Genomic DNA, 11,989 nt, shown 5'->3' with positions numbered 1-11,989 from the left:
ACACGCAATCAGCGGTCGGCTCATCCCGGCCATCACGGGTCAGGCTCCACCTGGGACAACTGTTCGCTCCCTACTCTCTCTGCCTTGCCGGCTTGGAGGACTGGGTATGGCAGACCCTTGTTCAGTGGCTGAACAGTACACCTCATCCCGAAGGATCACGGCTAGCCTCGTGTCTCGCCTGCTGGAGCAGGAGTCGTCTCTTGGCGACTCTCTGACTCAGCTCCGGACGGTCAAGGCGACGGTTCGGGCCGAGAAGCGGAGCGCGTTCAAGTCTATGGCTGACGCTCTTCGCTCGGATCACCGGGAGCTGGCCCCTGTTCTCGACCTGGCCTCAGAAAAGGGTGCATCCAGCTGGCTGACCTGCCGCCCCCTCAGCCGCCATGGTTTCACACTCAGCAAGGGAGATTTCCGGGATGGCCTGTGCCTCCGGTACGGCTGGACACCTCCTCGGCTCCCAAGCCTCTGCGTGTGCAGTAAGCCGCTGAATGTGAGTCACGCCCTGTCGTGCCCGTTTGGTGGCTTCCCGACGCTGCGACACAACGAGGTGAGGGACATCACCGCCAGAGCTCTGAGGCAGGTCGCTCACAACGTGACAGTGGAACCCCACCTCCAGCCCGTCACCGGAGAGGCCTTCCGCCATCGCACAGCTGTCACGGAGGAGCAAGCTCGGCTGGACGTTGCGGCTAGTGGTGTGTGGGGTGGCCGATTCGAGCGCATCTTTATTGATGTACGGGTGTTCAACCCTTTTGCGTCTTCGAATCGTGCCACCTCCCTCGCTGCTAGCTACAGACGCCATGAACAGGAAAAGCGCCGGAAGTACGAGGAGCGAGTACGTGAAGTTGAGCATGCCTCCTTCGTGCCCGTTGTGCTCTCTGCCTCTGGTGGCTATGGCAAGCATGCCAATGCTCTTTTCACGCGGATCGCCTCTCTCCTGGCTGAGAAGAGTAAGGAGCCATACGGGCAGGTTATCTCCTTGCTGCGCTGCCGCCTTGGGTTTGCCCTGGTGCGTTGTGGTGCTATGTGCCTGCGTGGCTCAAGGAGCATGTTTGCTCCTGCCATGCCTGAGTCCCCTGCTGTGCTAGTGGCGGCGGAGGCACGCATCCAGTGAACCTGCACAGTGCAGTGATCCTACTGAGTGACAGACTCTGTAAATACTGTATCTGATGATTCGTTTTTTGTGTGTTGATTCTTCACAAAAAGTGTTATTTTGCCCGTACAAGAGGCTCAGTTTTCCGTGTGACAAAAAAAAAAAAAAAAAAAAAAAACTACTACTACTACTACTACTACTACTAGTACTACTACCTACTGTAATAGCAGCAGGGAGTCGTAAAATATCGGTATTTTACGACTCCCTGGTACTCAAAGAACGTTTTTGAAAATCCATGATAATGTGATCGGAAAGATGATTAAAGAAAAATCCAAAGTCACACCCAGGCAATCATTAGCAGTCACTATTATCAAAGCAGATCATTATTTGCAATAGCGCAACTAACGTGTTACTTGGAAAGCCGGCCAAAACTACAGACCATCCCTACTTGTAAAGTAGGTCGATATTAACCGGAAGGTGCGTCTACATTATTTACTCATTAGACTATTCACAGCCATTTTATGACATTAGTAGGCACCGGAGGATTATGCCTGCATAATTATTGGCATAATTGGGTGGTTGAAAATTTGGAGCATAATTTGGCATCCTTTCGGAGGTAGGAGAATAACTGCATGATTGCCTGGTATCACAGTTCTAGTATGTAGGCTACACAAGTAAGTTGTGTACAATGCACCTGATCAGTGCTGGTGGTCTGCATGGCAAAGGGTTCGGAGGTCATGCAGATAGTGTTTTCAATGAAAAGCAGGGTAGAAATCATGGAAATACATCATCAGTACTGTTTGTGTGCTCGAACTCGTTACGTCTTCTCAAAGTTCTTTCTCACCCTGATATACAGTACATGTAGCGGAAGATGCGAGTGAATCAGCCTTTATCAGGTATCCCGGGGCGGACAAGATAGTGATGGGTAGTCCGCAAAACTCTGCGTACATGTAGATCTACACTATGCTTGTTACGAAGTCATGACGTCTGGATCTTAGCAGCTATGACTGTGCAGGCTATGGGTATTGCTCTAATAATTCAACAAATTGAGGTATAGTTGATGTTCGGTAATGATGGAAGGAGAGCTGGAGCTACGGGAGAGATGAGCTGATTATTAGAATTCGCAGGGTTAGGGTGACATCGGTTGGACGAGTATGACGATTACGAAGACAGTTGAACATGACAGTTTTCAAAGGTAAGGAAAAACTCTTTCAAAGCAAAAGAAGTCAACTAATGAATAGAAGAAGTAATGTTTTCTCTTTTCCAGGTTGATTTCTAGTATGCATGGACACCTTGGTATGGGGATACTCATGTATTTTGTTGTACTTATGGCCACTTGCAAGTACGAAAAAGGCACAATTTTCCGAACTTTGAGGCTCCATAAGCACAACAAAGTGAATATGTATCCCCGCGTACCAGAGCATAATATGAGGATTTTGCGAGCATAATGCGAGAATCCGTGAAAGCATAATTCCATGATTTCGCGAGCATAATCCGCCAGTGCCTATTCGGAGGTCATGCAGAGTGTGTTTTCAATGAAAAGCAGGGTAGAAATCATGGGAATACATTATTGTATGCTCGAACTCGTCTTCTTCAAAGTTCGTTCTCACACTGACACAGTACATGTAGCAGAAGATGCGAGTGAATCAGCCTTCATCAGGTATCCCGGGGCGGAGGAGATAGTGGCGGGTAGTCCGCAAAACTCCGTGTACATGTACATGTACATGTACATTACATTAATTTTGTACATTATGCATGTTACGAAGTCATGACCTGTCTGGATTTTAGCAGCCATGATATGACTGCAGGCCACGTTTTGCGGATATTGCTCTAAATTGATGTATAGTTGATGTTCGGTCATGATGGAAGGAGAAGTGGCGCTACGGAAGAGATGAGCTGATTATTCGCAAGGTGAGGCCCAGGGCCAGGGTGACATCGGTTGGACGAGTATGATGATCACGAAGACAGTTGAACATGATAATTTTCAAAGGTAACATTAATGCACCTGAACATTTGCGTAGGCGATCCGGGGCTTTGTCATTCCTGGATGTCCGGGGCTTTGTCATTCCTGGATGTCCGGGGCTTTGTCATTCCTGGATGTCCGGGGCTTTGTCATTCCTGGATGTCCGGGGCTTTGTCATTCCTGGATGTCCGGGGCTTTGTCATTCCTGGATGTCCGGGGCTTTGTCATTCCTGGATGTCCGGGGCTTTGTCATTCCTGGATGTCCGGGGCTTTGTCATTCCTGGATGTCCGGGGCTTTGTCATTCCTGGATGTCCGGGGCTTTGTCATTCCTGGATGTCCGGGGCTTTGTCATTCCTGGATGTCCGGGGCTTTGTCATTCCTGGATGTCCGGGGCTTTGTCATTCCTGGATGTCCGGGGCTTTGTCATTCCTGGATGAGTGCCGTCTACGGTCTTTGTTGTTTTGTTTTTTTGTTTTTTCAACGCAACCAAGCCTCTTGTACGGGCAAAATAAACACAATAAAATAATTATTACGAGTGCAACCTCAACAGCACCGGAAGAAAAACGAGCAAACTGAATGGCTGTGAAAACAGTCGAGAGAGCAAAAATGGCTGTGAAAACAGTCTAGTACTACAGTCTAATGTAACTTGAAGCTAGGTGTCAGGACGTCGAATGACGGTCTCAGTACTCTTGTCAGTTTTGTGCCTAGTTATTGCACTTTCTGACTGTATACAGTATCCAGTTACAGTGATGGAGAGGTACTCTTAACTCGTATCCATATGTCCTTTTCCTTTCCACATTTATTTATGGCTCAACATCCGAGTTTCAAATTGCACATCTGATGAGCCGTCACGAACCATACGGCGAAACGTACGTCGTGTGAAACAACTTGTTTTGTAGTCAACTACTTGTCCATCACAATGTCATGCATGAGGAGTACTGTAGGAGTTTGGTTTTCGGCTTGCACAATTCGTTTTCGCAAAGCTTCCCCTTTCTTTACTTATCTTTGATATTTATGACCCACCCAAGTTGGGTGGTGTGCTGCTTTGCTTCTTCGAATTGTAGTTAGACCGCTTTGTCATACTGGTCTCATCATCGTCCAATAATTAATTTTGGTGGTTGAAAATTTGGAGTATAATTTGGCATCCTGTTGGAGGTAGGAGCATAACTACATGTACATGATTGTACCACAGTTCTAGTATGTAGGCTACACAATTGTTTACAATGCACCTGATCAGTGCTGGTAGTCTGCACAGTAAAGGGTTCGGAGGTCATGCAGATAGTGTTTTCAATGAAAAGCAGGGTAGAAATCATGGCAACACACTGTTGTATGCTCGAACTCGTCTTCTTCAAAGTAACGTTCTTTCTCACACTGATACAGTACATGTAGCAGAAGATGCGAGTGAATCAGCCTTTATCAGGTATCCTGGGGCAGACGAGATAATGACGGGTAGTAGGCATTGGCGGATAATGCTCGAAAAGGTAGCAGATTCTGCTCGAAAAGCAGTGAAATTGGCAGAACCATACAAACCTTATGGCGGGCAATTCCTCGAATTCTGCTCCATTTCTTTATCCATATACCAAACATGGTATATGGATAAAGAAATGGCAGGCATAGTGGGATGGTCTAAGACCATGATTGAGAAACAGAGGGTACCAGGTTCAAGTCCTGCTTGGAAGTGGAAGGATTTTTTCCAGCCGTGCTGCGACCCACAGTTAATTGGGAACTCGTGGCCTGGCACGAGGAAAACATGGATGCAGTGAATGGGATTTTCGGTCTTTGACCACTTGCTGGTGAGCTGATCTACTCACCTCCCACCGCTTCATCTGCGCCTTGATCCTTGAAGGGTGGTGGCGTTCCTACGGATGCGGAAAACCCGGCTTCCAGCCGAGTCTCACGCGAACCGTGAATTTTATTTTTATTTTTATACCAAACATGCATGAAACTTACCAGAAAAAGTACTGAATTCTGCCAATTTTTCTGCCGGCATTATCCGCATACATGTATGCCTAACGGGTAGTCCGCAAAACTTCGCGTACATGATGTAGAGTCTACATTTGCATGTTACGAAGTAGGCATATGCGGATAATGCCGGCAGAAAAATTGGCAGAATTCGGTACTTTTTCTGGTAAGTTTCATGCATGTTTGGTATGTGGATAAAGAAATGGAGCAGAATTTGAGGAATTGCCCGCCATAAGGTTTTATGGTTCTGCCAATTTCATTGCTTTTCGAGCAGAATCTGCCACCTTTTCGAGCATTATCCGCCAATGCCTATTACAAAGTCATAATTATGACCTCTCGATTTTGGCAGCCATGAAGTTGCTCTAATAATTTAAAAAAAATTGAGGTATACGTGTAGTTGATGTTCGGTCATGTTGGAAGGAGAGGTGGAGCTACGGGAGAAATGAGCTTATTACTCGACATCGGTTGGACGAGTATGACGATTACGAAGACAGTTCCTGAACATGATAATTTTCAAAGGTAACTCAAACTAATTTGGCAATGAAAAATCTTTATACGAAAGAAGTCAACTAAAGAATAGAAGAAGTAATGTTTTCTCTTTTCCATGTTGATCTCTAGCATGCATGGATACCTTGGTATGGGGATACTCATGTATTACGTTGTACATGTACTTGTACTTATTTATGGGCCGGTCATGCAGATTGTGTTTTCAATGTCGGAAAAGCAGGGTAGAAATTATGGCGCTGATACATTATTGTGTGCTCGAACTCGCCTTCTTCAAACTGTTCTTTCTCATACTGATACCGTTCATGTAGCAAAAGATGCTGAGTGAATCAGCCTTTATCAGATATCCTGAGGCGGACGAGATAAAAAAAGAAAAAAGTAGAGGGGTAGTCCGCGTACATGTTGCATGTTACGAAGTCATGACCTGGCTCTGGATTTTAGCCATGACTGTGTAGGCTATGGATGTTGCTCTAATAATTTTTAAAAAAATTGAGGTATAGTTGATGTTCGGTCATGATGGAAGGAGGGGTGGAGCTACGGGAGAGATGAGCTGATTATTCCCAGGGTGAGGGTGACATCAGTTGGACGAGTATGACGATTATGAAGACAGTTGAACATGATAACTGAATTTTCAAAGGTAAATCAAACTAATTCGGCAATGAAACAACCTTTTACTGAAGTACAAAAGAAGTCAACTAATGAATATAGAAGTATTTTTTTCCCTTTCCATGTTGATCTCTAGCATGCATGGACACCTTGGAATGGGGATACTCGTGTAACATTTTGTTGTACATGTACTTATGGCCACTTGCAAGCACGAAAAAGGCACGATTTTCCGAACTTGGGGGCTCCATAAGTACACCAAAGTGAATATGTACATGTATCCCAAAGCATATTTAATTATGATGCTTTTGCGAGCATAATGCGAGAATCCATGAAAGCATAATTCCATGATTTCGCGAGCATAATCCGCCGGAGCCTAGCTTCAACACATCTCCGTAGCGCTAAAATTAATTATGCCAACAATTATGCCGGCATAACCCGCCGGTGCCTACTGACCGCAAATGGAAGGGATCTGGATCCAAGATCAGCCTAATATCTGCTGTTTCAAATGAAAAGATTATTCACAGAATCAATGCAGTGACAGCTTGAATAATGCCGGGATAGTATTATGATATACATGATGTACACTTTTCACTATAAGGATGCAGCAGGACGATGGTTGAAGGATTGACATCTCCTCGTCAACACCACGAAAACCGTCGTCCTTTCCTTCCAACCCCACCACACCATCCACATTACGCTCCACTTCACTCTGCTGTAGCAGGTCCACCAACATAGGCACCTCGGTGTTACACTCCAAGACGATGTGCGATGGACCCAACACATCATAGAAACTACCAACAAAGCCAAAAAACTACTACACCAACTCCACAAGACACGTGGCACAATGAACGCTTCCAGCCTATTATTAATATACACGACCTACATCCGACCCGTTCTCGAATATGGCAGCCTTGCCCTCTCCAACACCACGCAGCAACAGCGGGACACACTGGAGAGAATTCAACGCCGTGCTGTACGCATCTGCCTTCGGATTCCCCTCTTTGCACCAGTTCACCACAGTTCCCTCCTCCATCACGCAAAGCTTCCCACCCTTGGATTGGATTGGTTTATTTAACGTCGAATAACAAACAGGCAGTGTTGCCTTATTACATGAGATCGACTAAAGTTACAGGCACACAAATGTGAGGAAAAGATTAAAAAGAAAAAAAAGAGTAGGATTTAAATTAAGACAGCAGCTAGCTAGCAGAGGAAACATTGCATAATTATTTGATCAGTGGTGAATTGTTCAGGTGGGGTAAAAGAGCGGTCCGGAATTGACCTGGTTTCTTCAGTGATCGTATAGATGCAGGCAACTTATTCCAGAGAGCGGGACATTGATATGAAGGGCTGCGTGTGGCAGCGGCAGATATGATCCTCGGGAAAAGAAGCAGGGGAACATCTGTGCTCCTCGTTCGACGGGTGTGTGACAGAGGTGTGACGAGGTCATGAAGAAGCACACTACAGTTATTATGAATTACACGAAAGGTTAGCAGGAGGAGTTTGCGGCAATACATTGATTGCAGGGGTTGAATGCTGAGGCGTTCAAAAAGAGGGGCAGTTGCAGACAGGAAGGGAGCAGAGCAGACAACACGCACAGCTCGCTTGAGAAGTTTCTCAAGACGATCACGTTGTGCAGAGGAAAGGGAAGAGGAAAAGCTGTTGCATGCGTATTGGAATGTGGGTAAATTTATACATCTCAAGTAGGTTGAGCGGCATGGCATTGGGAGGCACTGCCTGTGGCGGAAGAGAATGGCAATCTTTGAGGACACTGTCTTGGCTATATGGTCAACCATTGTGTTCCATTTCAGGTCGTCATCGATGTGCAAGCCCAGGTACTTGGCGCTTGTCACTTGCTGGAGGAGTGTAGCTGCACAGTGCACATTCAATGTCTTGTCGTCGTGACGATTGGCAGGAATAAACAATATTTGTGTTTTTCGACTATTCAGGATTAGGTTGCGCTCACCAAGCCAGTTGCTGAGATGGGTGATGGCTGAAGACAGGTTGTGTGACAGCACTACCTTGTCCTTCCTGCTATCGTGTAGCATGATGTCGTCCGCGAATTGGGTTACCTGGACGGCAAACTGATCCACTTCACTGGCCACATCCCTGACATATATAACAAACAATAGTGGTCCCAGTACAGACCCTTGGGGAACCCCACTTGAGCATGTGAAAGATGAGCTGCTATCGCCGCTGATGACGACTTGTTGTTGACGATTTGAGAGGTAGTCGCTTAACCAGTTCAGGGCTGTGCCGGAGATTCCAAGCTGGAATAGGTCTTCGACAAGTGTCTGATGCTGGACCTTGTCAAAGGCCTTTGACCCCTTAGCTCACGACTCCTTGTTAAACAAGTCCTACTAGCATGGGACATCCACCACCAAACCTCCCCACCACACCTGCAACAACCACATCTTGCACCACAACGTCAACACCAACCATACACCCTTCGACAGACAAGGACCTACTCCATCGGACACGCACACACAAACAGGCACCGAGATTCCCCCCATCAACAGTGCCCTCACCCTCTACAACTCACTCCCTATCGACATCACAACCCAACGTCATAGAAATTATTTCCGAAACAATGCATCCAGTCTTCTTTTGAGCAGTACCTGTTCCTGTTCCTGCTCCGCGCACCCCCCCCCCCTTGGTTTCTGATATCTCGAACTTGTAATTAACCACCTCGATCACCCCTGCTATTAAACGTGTTTGCCCCCGCTTGTTTTTCATGATCAATTGCTTCTTGCCTCCCCGGTTAATTTCCATCTAGCTGTTTCTGACTAGTATCAGTTCTATCACACTTATCAATCGTCCTTATTGGCGTCACGCCATCGTGGAATAAAAGAATAATATAATAATAATTCAGCCATAGCCCTGCGTCAAAGCTGCAATGGAGAGCAGCCACTGGCGAATCGGTTATGTGACTTGTGTCTTATAGTGCTACAAGGCAGAAGGATAACAAATGATACGCTGTGGGAAAAAAAATCAAACGATCACTGTATCAGAACCAAAACAGCACGAATCAGAAGAAAAGGGGCAAAGGTGCCGCAGAAGTATAAAGTCAGTGGTGGGTGAACAATGAAGTAGAGAGCATTGAGTGATGGTGTGATGGATCAGCAACAAAGGCACCATCCAAACATACAAGGTTACATGTCCGCTGAGAAGAAGTCAGATATTGCAGTGTCATCCGTCCCTTACAGATCCTTTTCTGTCACCCGTTGACACAGAGCTCGCTACTCGGCCCTATCCGCTGCAATCTTCCTGATTCTGTGCAAGTCCTCCAGACTACTCAGCTTTCCGGCATCTGTTGCCTCCAAGTCAGCAGATAGTGTACCCGGCAGGCTGGTCCTCGGCCGTCCTCTCCAGCCCTTGAGGTCCTTGCTGGTGTAGTAGCTGACCATTGCCTGGACGGCTGGTGTGCTGACACGGCGAAGGAAGTAGAGCGTCTCAAAGAGGGAGCGCAGATGTTTAAAGCCGCCCAGCTCATGAGAAGGAGGAATGCTGTAAAGCCTGTGGTTGCGGATAAAGCAGGTAAATTCATCATCAACGAAAAGTAAGCTGCTGCCGCTATTGGACAGCATTTCGATACCCTCAACAATTCCAGCGCACAGGCAGTTCCACAATTTGACGGCCCTCCGTGGCCACTGTCAAACCCAATTACTTGCACTGAAGTTGCTAAAAGCCTGATGAAATTCAACAACGGACGAGCATCTGGAGAAGATGATACCCCAGCTGAATTGCTCAAGTATGGATGAGACGCCATGGCTTCTACCCTTTCCTCAGTTATCAATGGTATATTTAGCCATCATCAGTCAGTGGAAGTAGGTGGAGGAATCCTCATCCCACTTCAAAAGCCCAATAAACCTCTTGGACCACCGTCCAATCTCCGGCCCATAGTGCTACTTACATCGCTCAGGAAAGCACTATCGCTCATAACCCTTGCAAGGATCAGACCGAAAGTGGAGGAGTTTCTAGCTGAGACCCATAGCGACTTCCGGAGTGGACGGTCAACGTCCGATGTCGTATGGGCGCACACATGGCTGGCTGCCAAAGCCCAACGCTTTCACTGGGACATTCACATCCTCGGAATTGACCTATCAAAGGCATTTGATACTATCAGACTATCAGACGTGCCCAACTGATGAGTGTACTACAGGAAGTCGTGAACGAGGATGAACTGCGTCTGATACAATACCTACTCTCGGGAACAACGCTCCATGTCCGCCTTGGTAAAACGTCATCACCAACATTTCCGACAACTATTGGCACACCGCAGGGTGACTCCTTGTCACCGGTCCTATTTACGGTATATCTGGAAGCAGCGTGACGGCAACTGAGAAAGGAAGCAGCTCCCAGACCCCATATGCTGATCTTCACCTGCAGCTTGAGCTAATCTATGCTGACGACGCAGATTTTGTAAGCACCAGTCGGCGGTGGCTCTCCCAGCTAGAAGCTACGGCGAGTTATACCCTGGCGCAATGGTAGCTCAACATGAATCATGACAAAACGGAGTACACAGAAATCACTAGACTCAATGGTCGTAACAAAGAAGAATGGAGATCAACACGAAAACTTGGAAGTCTGATTGGTGATGACGAGGATGTGCTGAGGAGGAAGCAACTGGCGACAGCTGCCTTTCGGGGCCTGTGGAACCTCTGGAAACGAGGCCAGCAGGTCAGCGAAAAGCTTCGCCTACGGCTATACCAAGCCTTCATCATCCCTGTACTGCTGTACAACTCTGGTACGTGGGCGGTTACCAAGACAGCTCGGGAGCGACTGGACTCCTTCCATCGGCGTCAACTGAGGTCGCTTATAGCATCAGGTGGCCTCAAACAATATCGAACAACGCACTATACACCAGATGTGAAAGCCAGCCGATCAGTCACACCATCAAGATGTTGCGATGGAAGCTATTCGGACATGTCCTCCGTCTGTCCGACAGTACACCAGCCGTCCAGGCAATGGTCAGCTACTACACCAGCAAAGTATAGCAAAAATAGTGGAAAATATTGCACCGGATTAAGCGGCAGATTGAATATGTGCAGCCTTTCTTCCTTTCTGACCCGATCCAAGAGCAGTATAACCCTTGTTGATGTTTGAGGTGTTTGTCGCGCTGGAAACGGAGCGTCTCTGTAAGTTTGTATCCCTGGTGATTTTTGTGCCTGGAGAGCACTATATAAGTGGTGCTCTTCAGCCAGGCACAATCTTCCTCAGCCTACTCAAGCTCAACTGATGAGCCGGGGTGAATTCCCCGAAACAATGTGTACAGTATTTCACAGGGAGCAGGGAGTGGTGCTTTCTTGCAGGTTTTCCGAGTGGACGGTTCAATGGACTTCTCGTGTGGTCTGGTCCGGATGGCAGTCGTGAGTCAGTCAAGTGAGAATTCAAATCGGCAGGAAAACCGCGAGCTCCCATGTAGGGAGCAACACACACTTCCCCAACTATCGCCGAAGTCGCACCAACCTCTTCTTCACATTGTTGCGTAGAGCAGGAAATATAAAAGGACACATCTCTAATATTAATAGTACAAGCCGGAATGATGTGATGGGCATTACAGGGGTACAGATACCAGGGTCCACCTCACTTGTTTTTCTTACCCGTTTACATCTTTACATGTACATGGATGTGTTTCTACCACCCAACCGGGCAATCTATTTTTCCTGAGCAACAATAAAAGTACACGTCTCCAATACTACATGTGCTAGTGCAGTGACTGCAGTCTCCTAGTAGTAGTAAAGGTCTGACCACCTTGGAAAAATGCAAGTACCGGTCCTGTACATTGCCATTGGGGAAAATACGGTAATACTAATACACTCAGTACTGCTGTCCATGATGAGTCCACATGATCCATGGAAAAACTTAC

At 47.0% G+C, this 11,989-nt stretch overlaps 1 protein-coding gene across 1 annotated transcript in view; it reads right to left on the bottom strand.

Moving 5' to 3' along the window:
- Positions 1-9,359: 9,359 nt before the first annotated feature.
- Positions 9,360-11,989, bottom strand: part of LOC135806998 (uncharacterized) — a 6,804-nt gene continuing 4,174 nt past the window's right edge. The window contains exon 2 of the mRNA XM_065321101.1: positions 9,360-9,636. Coding sequence (XP_065177173.1) covers positions 9,360-9,636 — 277 coding nt within the window. The remainder of the gene's footprint in view (positions 9,637-11,989) is intronic.

The sequence above is a fragment of the Sycon ciliatum genome, chromosome 1, assembly GCF_964019385.1.
Source record: "Sycon ciliatum chromosome 1, ocSycCili1.1, whole genome shotgun sequence".
Classification (NCBI taxonomy): Eukaryota; Metazoa; Porifera; class Calcarea; order Leucosolenida; family Sycettidae; genus Sycon; species Sycon ciliatum.
This window is presented reverse-complemented; position numbering and strand designations above follow the sequence as displayed.